Consider the following 14,576-nt stretch of genomic DNA (forward strand, 5'->3'; position numbering starts at 1 on the left):
ATCTAGCATCAGCTAGAACATCAGCTAGAATCTAACATCAGCTAGAACATCAGCTAGAATGTAGCATCAGCTAGAACATCAGCTAGAACATCAGCTAGAATCTAGCATCAGCTAGAACATCAGCTAGAATGTAGCATCAGCTAGAACATCAGCTAGAATCTAGCATCAGCTAGAACTAGAAGAAGTTCACAAGAAAGCTTTTGAAGTAGTTTGTGATGTTGTAGATAAGGAGGTGTTACATAGCCACAAGGTTGTGAAACTATCAGACTTGAGAGCATTGTATGTTGCTCAGCTAGAAAGCAGCAATGTTGTTATACTGTAACAAATAAGGTGTGATTGTGTGTGAATTTAGCAATTCATATTTAATTGTGTTGAAAGTTAGCACAGTGTTACCACATGGATCATCTGAGAAGCATATGCGGCAATTGTCGGCACACCTGCGGTCTGTTTACAGTGTCATCTATCTATCTATAATTCCAGTAATCTCTGTTTGTACGTCTGTACGTTTGTACGTCTGTACGTTTGTCTGTGACCGCTGTTTCTCGACAACCACGGGTCCGATATACTTTTAACTTGCCAGGTATATTGCTGGGGACCCGAGGATGTGCCTTTTCAAGGTTTCATATTAATCGGACAATTACTTACCGAGCTATGTCCAAAAAACGATTCAACCAATCAGAGAGCAGCGAACGATCGCGTGTGCCGAACGTGGAGGACACACTCTGCCTCGGATGGCACATTTGAGAGCGTATTCATTTATTTCACGTTTGCAAACTATGTTGGCGTTAAACTATGTTTTAAAACTAATAAAACCGAATTTGCGATTCATTCGCTTTCCTGCGCGTTTGTGCACGCGATGGCGATTTCTTTACCAAACTCCGGAAGCCGTTCGCTTTGGACCAAACCATTGCATGTAAATAGAGGGGGGGGATTGTCACCGTACTCGCAAGCCGTTCGCTTTGGACCAAACCATTTCATGTAAATAGAGGGGGGGGATATAATTTTAGATATAGATATAGTACGGGCAATGCCCTAGTCTATCTATAATTCCACTAATCTCTGTCTGTGTGTGTGTGTGTATGCGACCGCTGTTTCTCGACAACTACCGGTCCGATATACTTGAAACTTGCCAGGTATATTGCTGGGGACCCGAGGATCTGCCTTTTCAAGGTTTCATATTAATCGGACAAGTAGTTACCGAGCTATGTCCAAAAAACGATTCAACCAATCAGAGAGCAGCGAGCTATCACGTGTGCCGAACGTGCCGAACAGACTCTGCCTCGGACGGCACATTTGAGAGCGTATTCATTTATTTCACGTTGGAAAACTATGTTGGCATTAAACTATGTTTTAAAACTAATTAAAACTACTTTGCGATTCATCGTAACTGCGATTCGTAACTGCCGTTCGCTTTGGCTTTGCGAATGGACCAAACCATTTCATGTAAATAGAGGGGGGGGATTGTCACCGTACTCGCAAGCCGTTCGCTTTGGACCAAACCATTTCATGTAAATAGAGGGGGGGGATATAATTTTAGATATAGATATAGTACGGGCATGCCCTAGTATATATAAAACACAGTGTGTGTGTGTGTGTGTGTGTGTGTGTGTGTGTGTGTGTGTGTGTGTGTGTGTGTGTGTGTGTGTGTGTGTGTGTGTGTGTGTGTAATGTTACCGATAGACTCCTAAACGGAGAGGCTTACGTGCTTGATATTTGGCATAGACATGGCCATTGAGCCTGGGACGAACATGGCCGAACTCAAAATATTTGACGATCCATATTTTTTATTCATATTTACCTCAGCGCATTTCAGCGCACGGAATCAACGGAATCAGAGCAGGTGGGCGCTGATTCGCTCAGAGCGATCACGTGATGACGCTATGACGCTATGAAAAATAAAATCGCTATGACGCTATGAAAGCTATGACGTTATGACGCTATGACGCTATGAAACGCTATGAACGATATGACGCTATGACGCTATGAAAAAAAAAATCGCTCGCTTTACCAAGGGGCTCGCTCTCCCCCCCCCGTTCCCCTCCCCTCCCCTTCCCCCCTCCCCCTCCCCTCCCCCGCCCGGCAATGCCGGGTACTTCTGCTAGTATCTGATAGATGTTTACTGGTAAGAAGACATATTTGGTATCAAATGAAAGGTATTTTTATGAAGAATATCCAGAAAGTTGTTGTTAATGTCAATCAAGTCTAGTGTGGCTGGATTGAAGATATAAGTTCGAATATCTTAGTCTGTGTTACGTTGCCACAGCGAAACATGGGGTATAGCTGTTCGACTTGATTTTTGAGGCCAATGGTGGCGAACTAAATTAAATGGCGAACTAAATTAAAAAATATATGGGGTGGTGGAGTTGTGGGGGGGGGGGGGTGCACGAGGACCATATCTGGCCCATGGCCTAATATGGAGGAGGTGGCACATGCGAATGTTTTGGATGGTAAACCCCAATTGGCTCATTGTCAGCAGTCAGTCAATGGTAAGAGGCAGATAACGAAGAATATGAGTGACAGAGAGTCACCTTGGAAGATTACACAGTTAAAGTTGACAGTACCTGGAGTTTTACCTTGGATAGTGAGATTCATTTTCCACATGATCATTGCCAAATTTAACGACGAGGGCCACTCAATAAGTAACCTTAAAATAATGTGTGTAGATGTAGACGACATATGTTATACCTATGGGTAAGAGTCATGTTTTGCCTGTTTTATCTGGCAACAATGAGCGTATTACGTCAGTAGAGCAGTTCCAAGATGGCGTCTCCATTAGAAGCATGCACCAGGTAGGAGCAACGTTCTGTCATCCGTTTCTTGGGAAGTGAGGGTGTGAATCCCAGTGAAATCCATCACAGAATGAAGATTCAATATGGTGACGCATGTGTATCACTGCAGCAGGTGTACGACTGGGACAGGAAGTTTAAACTGGAACAGGACAGGAAGTTGCTGATGACTCCACTCTCTGCCGCTCCATTCCTCATCCCTCAGATCGGCAGTCTGCAGCTTCCTCAATCTCTGCAGACGTGGACAAAATCACAGACTGGTCAAACAAGTGGAACATGTCTTTCAATCCTGATAAATCTCACACTCTTACTATGTCTCTCCAAAAAGACCGACTGGAAAACCCTCCCATCTACTTTCTGAACAATCCTCTCCGAGAAGTTCTGTCGCTCAAGCTTTTGGGTCTCACTATCTGCCATGATCTTTCTTGGGAAAACCACATTTCCAAGCTGACCTCCAAAGCCCGTCACCGACTGGGCAGCCTCCGTCGTGCGATGTCCTTCCTTGGCACACCTGATCTCCTCACCACATACAAGGCTTTCTTTCGCAGCTCAATGGAATACTGTTCCCCCCTCTGGACTGGTGCTCCTGCCTCACACCTAGCTCGGCTTCACGCTGTTGAAACCAAAGCTTTCAGAATCATCGGTATCTCCTGCGATTAAGCCAATTCTGAGGGCCTTTCTCTCTCTCTCTCTCTCTCTCTCTCTCTCTCTCTCTCTCTCTCTCTCTCTCTCTCTCTCTCACCACAGACAGGTTGGTGGTCTTTCTGTCTTCTATCGACTACTCTCCGGCCTTGCTCCCCCAGCTCTCTCTGTGCTCTGTCCCCCAAATATTCCAATAGGTTGCACAAGATCTGCCAGCAACCCTCTTATGGTTAAACTGCCAAAATCAAGACTCTCTGCTCAACTTCACTCTTTCATTCCCCTTTTCTCCCGCCTCTGGAACAAACTCCCCCACTCCCTTCAATCCCACTCCTCCCTCCAGGTCTTTAAAACAGCTGTTCACCACCATCCCTTATCTTACCCCATCCAAAACCTTGATCTTTTCTACCCCCGCTAATTTCACCCGATACACTTTTTCGAAATTCCAACTTCTTTCCTGGAAGTCCTTGCAGTGTCCATATGTTTTATACCTCTCCCACCTCTCCCATCTCTCCCAAGCCCTCTCCCTCCCACAGTTCTCTCGATATCCCTGCTCTAAAATATTGAGTTTGTGTCCTTCCCCCTCCCTCCCCATCTTGTCTACCGTTCCCCTTATTTTGTGTTTTATGTGTCGGTTTGACTTTTGTGTGATTAATGTTAGCTCTTTCACGAGCCTCGATCCTACATACAAAAAAAAAATTAAAAAAAATTAGGAAAGCGTTTTGCATTTACCAATAAACAGATTGTGTATTCATGCAGACTTGGTTGTCGTACTTGGTTCATGATATTGTTACGGTTCTCCACCGCCCTTCCCCTTACCAAGGGGGGATTAATCCCCTTGTTAGTCCCCTACCGGTGTACACCGGAGGGGACTATAGGTTTGCACGCCGTCCTTCAGTCCGTCAGTCCGTCAGTCCGTCACGCAAAGAACAGATTTCCGGACTTTTTTTCTAAACGCTTAACGCTAATGATTTCAAACTTGGCACATGGTTTCCTCATGATAAGTTACAGGTCAAGATTCACGACGTTTGAATCATTTTTAACAAAGTTATGGCACTTTGAACTTTGGTAATTCTGATAATTCTGATGATCCTTAACTCAGTGCCATTTTAAGTTTTAATTTCCTTTAAAAACCAATTTCTCTGCAAATAATAGGATCGATTGAGATAAAATTTTCACCATATGATGGATTCGGTCTGCAGAATATTTTAATGGTAATTATGACGTCACAGGTCACGTGGTTCGGTCGCCATATTGTTTTTCGTGAAAACACAAAAACCCCTTTTTCTCTGCAACGGCTGAACAGATCGAGGCCAAACCTTGCAGACAGAATCTCATACCCATGGCGAACAAAAAGTCAGCAAGCATGACGTCATGCGTCACATGGTTTCAGAGTTATGACGTTTTTAAGCATGAACCTTTAAAACCAAGCTCCTCCCTCATTTTTGATCCAATCAGGGGGAAACTTCACAGATCTGTTCAGCACTAAAATGTCCTTTTGGAATTTGCGATAGGGCACGTGGTTTGGCAGATATCGTTAATTAAACGAAAATATTTTTAAAAATGGATATCTCTTGTTTATTCTCGAGTTCTCCTCAAGCCGCACCGCGCGTCCTCAGCCTCGTCTCGCGAACGCCAACAGCGCGACACAGCACGCGCTTTCCGCAGGGGTGGAGCCAAGCCGAGCAACATATATATATATATACACATCAATCATTGATCGTGAACCGGAAAATATAATAAATTACTGATGGTTTCAGAGTTATGACGTTTTTAAGCATGAACCTTTAAAACCGAGCCCCTCCCTCATTTTTGATGCAATCAAGGGGAAACTTCACAAATCTGTTCAGCATGTCAGTCTACTAAAATGTCCTTTTGGAATTTGCGATCAGGCACGTGGTTTGGCAGATATCGTTAATTAAACGAAAATATTTTTTAAAAATGGATATCTCTTGAATCGCTAGTACCTCAGACCGTGAGTTGGTAATAATTTATATAATTCACACAGTGCAATACGTGCAGGCCGCTCCACGGAGCGACCTTGCGGGCTTATCAACGAGGCGAGGCGTGACACACGTGTCTCAGCATACCTCAGAACAAGTTTGAAAACCAGCATCAACCGTGCATAAATTTGCATATTCGATCATTTTTGACAAAGTTATGGCACTTTGAACTTTGGTAGGGGACATGTATTGCAGCGCAATACTCAGAATGCTTGTTCTTTCTGGGCTTGATGGAACCGAGACTTGAAACGTTCCTTCCGGCAAATGCAGAGTAGGGTTTCGGGACCAACTCTCACTCATACCTAATTCCCTGCGCCGTCACGGAAGCGAGGAAGCAAGCCTCGCACGAGCCACGTGTGGTTTGCGTACGCCGAGCGGATTGAGTACCACCTGGTCCGTGCAGTTTAGTAGTGGAACCCGATTCGAGCGGTCCTATTCGTACCACGCTTAGCCAATGAGGAAACCACAGGAACAATCGAATGGAAAAAGGAAGAACACAGGTTTAATTATTCCCACACGTATATACAATGTTCGGGGATGCAGAGACACAGGGCAGCACTTAATCAGTCTTATATTATCCCCCGGACTCGGGCCCGTCACACTCACACAGGGAATTGCAGATGGATTGATGTTCAGCCAACCGCGTCGACGTGGTCATCCAGGAACTGCCCCGTCCGGCTCTCCACGGTCCCAGCACGTCCTGCGAAGATGGCAGCAGGCGGTGGAAGGAACCTCGTAGCGCGTCTCCCGAACAAAGGCAGCCGATGAGGTGGAATGGCAAATGCGGGACTCTCAGCGTGGCGGGCGATTACACAGCCGTTCTTACTCGCGCGACTTAATGCACTGTATATCGATCAGCCTCCAACTCAACCCAGCGTCACTTATAAAAGCGCGTATTTCGGTTCATGCTCGTCTTGCTTCACCCGCGTATCTTTCACAGTTCTCTGACGCTCACAACTCCTCTTCCATGATTCCTCCAAGTCGGTTAGTGCGCGCGAGTTCTCCCTGGGCAGTCCTATAGACTCATAGAGTCCCTTAGGGCAGCAGTCCCTTGCTCATCAGTCCTCTCAGGCAGCAAGTCCTCCTGGGGGCTTTGTGCAACGGGTTATATAGCTAGGCCCCCGAATCTTCTGGAACCCTCTCGAACCTTCTTACCACGCCCTGTGACGCAGCGCCGCCGCCGCCACCACCTCTGAGCCCTGATTGGCGGCTCGTGCTTACCGTCAGCGCTTCTGCCGCCCCTCCTTTGGCTCCGCCCAGACCCTCCTAGCCTGCCTCGTGTTAATTCGCCCAAAATGAACCAAAGTTAGCGCAAAGGGGCATGAGGCTAGGGAAGCTGGAAAGTCGGTAGAAGTAGGGCCTATTCTCCTGACTCTACTCAACGCAGAACTAACAATGGAAAAGGACTAGGCTCACAAATACTAAGAAATAACTATACTATCGCGAGGCTACATGTTGCTTGTGTGACTAACTAGGAGGGGGAAATTTTAACCTTTATTATACTCACTGTACAAACTCAAAACCGCAACAATATTTTATTGTGAGAATTGTCAAGAAACAACTCGTATTTCAACATGTGGAGGTCAAACGCGTTTATATAATTAATTAAATAGTATTACAAGGCATTTCCCACCAAAAAGGTATTTACTTGTTCAATTTTGACATTTCCTGTGTACCCAGAAGGAAAGAATTTCCCCTTTGATTTCCTAGAGATTTCTTTCATATTTTATGACTGTTGTAACAAAATATCAAGACTTGAACTCTTGAAGACTTTACTATTGAATGCTATCCTGTACATATACACACTCAACTGGTTGTACAAGGAGGGAGAATATCTACACCCTAAGCAAGTCTCTTCTCAGAGAGTGTTACCTTACCGATAAATATCATCGAGGCTAGTTACCGATATATCAAACCAGTTTAATAGTGGAGACAGTATAATCTTCAGGGAATAATGAGAGTAATACCTGTAAGGGTAATAGAGCATATTTGTGTCATGGATGCAATACGTGCCTCTTGTCATCTCTCCATTAAAGTAGAACTATCTAATGGGGTGCATTCTATTGATCAATCTCTTATAATGTTCTTATTTAATGTTAAAAAATGTTTTTTCATTAATCTGTGTGGGTATCGTCTCGCTATACTGTATTTGGTTTTTAGATTCTTCATTGTGTTTATTTAAATATTTCTTGTTCATGGAAAGTTCTGTTGGCCTACTTCCACTTTGGCAGCACTTTCAACAGAAAATCTGTGTCCCGAAGCTCTTTAACAAAAGTTTTGAAAAACGGAAAGCCGATTTGCATAAAAAGGTTATCTGCAATATTTCCACTGTTCTTTGAACTTTTTTTGCACAGTGACTTCTATGTTTTTATGATTCCAAAATGATATAACTCTCCATTGAAAGTCAGACCCAATGGCATTTTCGTGGAACCAGACTGTTCGAGTGTATAAGCATTTGCACTTCCTTCTATTTGACGGAGCGAAAGGTCATTCGCTGGCTCCTAGCATACTGACCTTCTCTTTCCCATTGCAGGCAAAACGGGATGCTAAGAAGAACATGAAGTATGTGGAGCTCATTATAGTGGCCGATAACCACGAGGTAAGAGAACCCAGGTAGCGGTGTACATCACTCTGCATAAGGAATACCCTTCGGATGGAATACACACCAGCTAAATGCAATGCACATTCGCCAATGGTCTTGCATTTTGCTTCCAACAAAAATCTTGGCATGACAAATCTCAAGCACAAAATTCCCACACAGCTGGACTCGAGCGCAATGTAACACCATATCCATTTGGAAACAGCTCGCCACGGCGATAAGGATTCGTGTTGCATCTCCGAGGTAACTTGTCCCGCCATGGTAGGAATTATTTTGGCGTATTTGCCGGAGGCAGTCATTTCTAAAAATCGTTTTTATTCGGCGTACCATCACAAAAAAATTTTTTTATCCCATTTGAGTGGAAAAAACATCAAGGAAAGGCCAAAATACATCACTTAGATGGACATTTCCTTTTCTCCTGCACCATTACCTTTTTGGCCGACCACTTCTTTCTAGATCTGAAAGACCATAGGGTGCAATGACTTGCAGAGCACTTGGAATAAAATAATACAGGACAGTAACTCACTTTAAAAGGTTTGATTTTCTCATAACTCTCCCTCCTCACCAAAAGTAACAAATTCAATTTGTGCTTTCGCGAAACCAGCATAATCGCATCTCATCAAATTAATTTATACAAGCAACGGTACCCGCCCTATGGGCGGGGCTTCGATTGGGACGCCCAAATGAAAACGCAAAATATCAGAAATTGAAGGCTTTTTTATTTATAACGATTTATATAAACATCCGTTAAATCAGGTTTTTAGCTCTTTCACGAGCCTCGACTCTGTATACCAAAAAAAAAAAAAAAAAAATATCACACGCAAATCATCAAAATATAAACCGTATTTGTAGAATTTCAATAAAAGCCACATTACTGTTCATCTTACTATAATTCACCAAATGTCCGTCCGTCCGTTCGAAGGTACTGCAAAAACGGCTCAACTGATCTCAGTGATATTTTGGGTGAGTAATCCTAGGACCCCTGAAGTAAAATTGGAAACAAATTACATCCTCTCCATATGGTTTTTCGATTTTTTTTCAAATTTTCCAATTTTTCCAATTTTCTAGTTTTTCCAAACCCCTGGAGTAAAATAGGCTATATTGTTTTTCCATTTTTTCCCCAATTTTCCAGTTTTTCCAAACACGGAATAATATTTACCGATATGAACAGTGATGTGGCTTTTGTTGAAATTCTACAAATACTGTTTATTCTACGTACCAGGAGAGTGTAGATCGACTCCTGACGAACTCTTCTTCTATAAACGTGCGGCTCCGAAGTAACATGGCAGCGTGTGCAAAGCGACTGAGAAACAGGTGTAGCAGCCGCTTCCATGTTACAGATTTGGCGTGCACTCTTCACACATAAACGTGCGACTGAGAAAGACGTGTAGCGGCCGCTTCCGTTTTGCAGAATTCAATCTTTTTTCAAAATGGGTGCCATGTACTGTTTAGATTTTGATGATTTGCGTGTGATGTGATTCAACGGATGTTTATATGAATCGTTTAAAATTTTAAAAAAGCCTTCAATTTCTGATATTTTGCCTTTTCATTTGGGCCTCCCAATTGAAGCCCCGCCCATAGGGCGTGTACCGTTGCTAGTATCGGTAAATATGATTCCATCGTGTTTGGAAAAATTGGAAAAATTGGAAAAATAGGAAAAACAATATAGCCTATTTTACTCCAGGGAGTCCCAGGATTACCCACCCTAAATTTCGTTGCGATCGGTTCAGCCGTTTTTGCGGTACTTGCGAACAGACATTTGGTGAATTATAGTAAGATACCAATCAACTGGCTTTGTTCATTAAACGAAAACTATTGACATGATTGACATTTTGAAGTCCTCGATTACAGATACGTGCCTGCCCCTTGTGTGTAAGGGTGATAAATGTGCCTCAAGTTTTTTTTTAAATGACAAATTTTTGCTTAACCATCGCCAATTGTCTTAACTAGGGTAGAAAATATCATGGTTTTGGAATGGGGATGATCTGAGATTGTGGTTGAACAGCTGTCTTGATGACCTGGAGGGATTCATGAGATTGAAGAGGATGTGGAAGTTGATTTCACAGGCGAGAATGAATGAAAAAAAGAAGGGGTTATGGTGGACCGCATGGGCTCTCCAAAAACCAGGGGGTGGGGGCAGAGCACAGAAAGAGTAGAGGGTGCATGACCAGAAATGAGGTGGTAGAAGACAGAGAGACCTATCTGTGGTCTCTCTGTGATTCATATTCCTATTGATTCCTATTTTCACAACGATTCCTATTCCATCCCCGATGATAAAATGATGAACAGATAACAAGCTCAACAATAACTCTTCCTGATTTCCTTGTTTTTTTTGCATAAAAATCTACAGTGGGCTCATGAAAGAGTGAAGAGACAGGACAAAATGTCATTGTACTGACAGTCAGGGCAAAAGTGTACACAACAAGCAAGGGGAAGAACAAGCAGGAAAAGAGGAGGGAATGAGGGTATGGAATGAAACACAACAACCTGCAATAAGTGGAGTTGGGGAGGTATGGTTAATGGGAGTAGAAAATGTTGTGGGTAGGGATTGGGAGTGAGGTAAGATGGTGGTCTCCTGCTTGCTTAAAGCCCCTGAGGAAAGAGTGCACAATACTGTTTAATACAATTGAGAGAAAAGAGGAACAAAAGTGTGGAGGTTGCAATAAGTCTGAGTTTTGGACCTTAGCCAGGATGGGGACTACTGGAGTTTAGGAAGAGCTGGGAAGGTTTGGAGGGGTGAGTGGGCATAGGGAGCAAGAGCCAAAAAGAGGTGACCAACCTGTCTGCGATGACAGCAACAGACCTTATACTTCGGCCTCATCGTGGAAAATGTCAACATTTTAAAGAGCTTTAGATGCCATAGTGTTCAATAGAAGCAGAAGTGATGCTGGGGCCCCAGGGCTTAGCAGAGAGAAATACTTCATTGACCTTTGGACAAAGGTCTTGTAGGCTGCGAGTTGTTCTGATCAATTATTTGGAAACACCGGAGGAAGCCCAATCTACAGCAAACTTTGGAAACCAGCTTTGCTCTATGGGTGACCCTGGAGAGGACGTGGTTGATGGTGAGGTCTGGTGCTTTAAGAGACAGAACCTTGTCCAGTGGTTGGCGAAATATATAAGTTGGTTCAATTGACGATACTTCTGGAACAACAGTCAGATTATTATTTTCCAGGATTGTTAGTTGACCAGTATATAATCAATTGCAGATCCATAAAAAGTGATACAGGTACTCTCTACCTGTCAGTGGAATGAGTGACTGTACGGAACAATGTAGAATAATCTGAAAAAAGGTAAGACAGGGTTTTTCAGGGCATCAGATAGGTTGTTTATATCGATGAGGAACAAGCCCAAACCGAAGGCACTGCCATGATACACTCCATCTTTACTGGAAGAGGTGATCATGAGAGGATTTTGTTGTTAGCAATGCATTGACTGTGTGAACTAGAACGGCACTCAGCAGAGAGCATACCTCCACCTGGTTGGCCATACCACTCAATGGTGAAGAATCACTTAAAAAATTATACTAGCCGGATCCGGATCTCCACCAAACTTTAATCTATTCTTCCTTGTCACACATCCAACCTGTCCAACAAGTTTCGTCCAAATCCATCCATAACCTTTTCAGATATCCTGCTATGTATCGTTTTTGGCCCCATCTCCCAATGGTGAAGAATCACTTAACAAATTAAATAATTATCATATCCGAATCCATAATCAGATCTTCACCAAAATCGAATCGAATCGTCCTTGTCAGACACCCAACATGTCCAACAAGTTTCGTCCAAATCCGTCGACAACTTTGTGAGATATTCTGCTATGTATCAGTTTTAGCCCCATCTCCAAATGGTGATGAATCACTTAAAAAATTATACTAGCCGGATCCGGATCCCGATCTTCACCAAAATCGAATCGAATCGTCCTTGTCAGACACCCAACATGTCCAACAAGTTTCGTCCAAATCCGTCGACAACTTTGTGAGATATTCTGCTATGTATCAGTTTTAGCCCCATCTCCAAATGGTGATGAATCACTTAAAAAATTATACTAGCCGGATCCGGATCCCGATCTTCACCAAAATTAAATCGATTCTTCCTTGTCACACACCCAACCTGTCCACCAAGTTTCGTCCAAATCCGTCCACAACTTTTGAAGATATCTTGTTCACAAACAGACAGACAGGGGTGTCTGTCCTCCATCCACCTGTGGTGACGGACCATCCACCTTTGGTGGCGGAGGTAATCAATGACTCATTCATAGAAATGTTTAGTACTTGCTCGGTGAGCTAGAAAGTCGAATTTTTGCCATGATTTCAGAAACAAATTAAGATCACAAAATGTTCTGTAAATGTATTCGGTGTTTTGGTTACCTATCCCTTGAATGAAATAACTGCATTGAGCCTGTAATCCATCGACATCACCAAACTCTTGGTATCTTCCTTTGAGATTCTTTGCTAAGCCATTACTGCAGCCATTTTCAGTTGTTGTTTGTTTTGGGGATTTCTGGCTTTATAGTCCGGCAGCTAAGCTAAATATAGCATAACAATTGTGCATTTTGTGAGGAAAGCACCAAATTTGGCACACTAGTAGACGATCATATTATGAAAAGATCTGGATATTGGGCCATCTCAGATTCAGCCCCTGATGGCTATGGCAGCCATTTTTCAAAATGGCCCCCAGCGGTTACTGTTATGATACATATCTGCTTTACTGGAGAGGAATTCAGGTTGACAGTGAAGGTTTATTTACTAATAAAGGTCCAATAATGGTCAAAGAAAGTGACAATTTGATTTGGTTCAGGAAAAAAAGTTAAAGTGGACTAATTAGTCTAATTAAGACACAGATTCTGAATGAAAACCAATGATAAACATACATAGCACTATTGGCTTGGCACCTGGTAGTAGAAGTGGCCATAGTATTTATGACTATGGGCGAGGAGAAAACCAGAGCAGCCTGTGTCACTGATTCAGAACAATTTCGATATCATACCAAACAGTAAACAGATGTTCACTAGTATGTGAATAACTCGATGCCATTTTGAAAAAAAAACGGCCATCTTTGATTTTCTTGTGGCATGCAAATTTTTAAATATTATGTTTTAGAATAGTCTAACATTGGCAAATTGACACTAAAATCATTTAAATCAGACAACTCGATCAATTTCTATGAGTGAGATAGTCGTCCGGTACAACAAATAAATTAGCGGCCATCTTGAAAAATGGCGGCTATCTTTAAACTTGAGGTGGCTACAGGTTATGTTTTTCTTAATTCAGCTTTTAATAAATGTTCAGACCAATGTTAGTGTTGGTATTATCCTTTGAACGACTGGTACACTAAGGGTTTTTAAATTATAGTAACCGCTAGCGGCCATTTCGGAAAATGGCTTGAAAAAAAAAAAGAAGAAAAAAATCCAATTTGAGATGGCCCAATATCCAAATCTGTTCATAATAGGATAGTCTACTCGTGTGCCAAATTTGGTGCTTTCCTCACAAAATGCACAATTGTTATGCCAAGTTGCCCCACTATTAGTCTCCACTTCACCAAGTGAAATGCTGCTCCATTGGATTTAAATCAGGAGATTGACTTGGCCTGTGTAAAACCTTCCACTTTTCCCCCCTGATGAACTCCTTGGTTGCGCTGGCAGTGTGTTTTTGGGCCGTTGTCTTGCTGCATGGCAAAGCACCACCCAATGAGCTTGGAGACATTTTCTTGCAGGTAGGCAGACAAAATGTTTCTGTACACCTCCGGATTCATTCTGCTGCTGCCATCATTAGTTACATCATCATTAAAGATGAGTGAGCCAGTTCCAGCAGCCATGCATGCCCAAGCCATGACACTACCTCTACCATGCTTCACAGATAAGGTAGTGTGCTTTGGATCAGATGCAGTTCCTTCCTTTCTCCACACTTTCTCCATTCCATTGCTTTGGTAAAGGATTATCTTGGTCTCACCTGTCCATAAAACTTTGTTTCAGAACTCCACTAGCTCACCTCTGTACTTCTTGGCAAATTCTAATCTGGCCTTTCTATTTTTGGTGCCGATGAGAGGTTTGCATCTTGCGGCATAGCCTTTGTAATTCTGCTGTCTCAGTGTTCTGTGAACGGTAGATTGTGATACTTTCACCCCTGCAGTCTGGAGGTTGTTGTTGTTGTCCCTAACAGTTGTTTTAGGGTTTTTCTTCACAGCTCTGATGACTTCTCTGTCATCAACTACAGTTGTTTTCCTTGGCTGACCTGGTCGTTGTCTATTGTCAAGTACACTAGTGATTTCTTTATTTTTCAAGATATTCCAAATTGTTTTGTCAAATCTTTGTTCAATGGTTCTAATTGAATTGTTCTGTTCTTTCAGCTTTCAAATTTCTTGCTTTTCTTTCTTTCATGCTCTGGTCTTCATGTTAGTTTATGCCTAATAACTCCAAAGGCAAATTCCCAAGGCAAAAGGAAAGGCTAAAACCAAGACAAGACGCTCATTGCTCTTTTATGTGTAAACAATCAATGCAACAAGAAACACCTGTCAGTCATTTGGTCCAATATTTATACTTACCAAAAATGGG

General features: G+C 42.7%; 1 protein-coding gene across 1 annotated transcript in view; it reads left to right on the forward strand.

Moving 5' to 3' along the window:
• The window catches only part of LOC137423810 (disintegrin and metalloproteinase domain-containing protein 12), a 974,424-nt gene that overhangs the window by 732,008 nt on the left and 227,840 nt on the right, over positions 1–14,576 (forward strand). The window contains exon 7 of the mRNA XM_078773544.1: positions 7,962–8,027. Within this exon, the coding sequence (XP_078629670.1) occupies positions 7,962–8,027 (66 nt within the window). The remainder of the gene's footprint in view (positions 1–7,961; positions 8,028–14,576) is intronic.

This window comes from Myxine glutinosa, chromosome 3, assembly GCF_964187855.1.
Source record: "Myxine glutinosa chromosome 3, kmMyxGlut1.1, whole genome shotgun sequence".
In the NCBI taxonomy this organism is placed as follows: Eukaryota; Metazoa; Chordata; class Myxini; order Myxiniformes; family Myxinidae; genus Myxine; species Myxine glutinosa.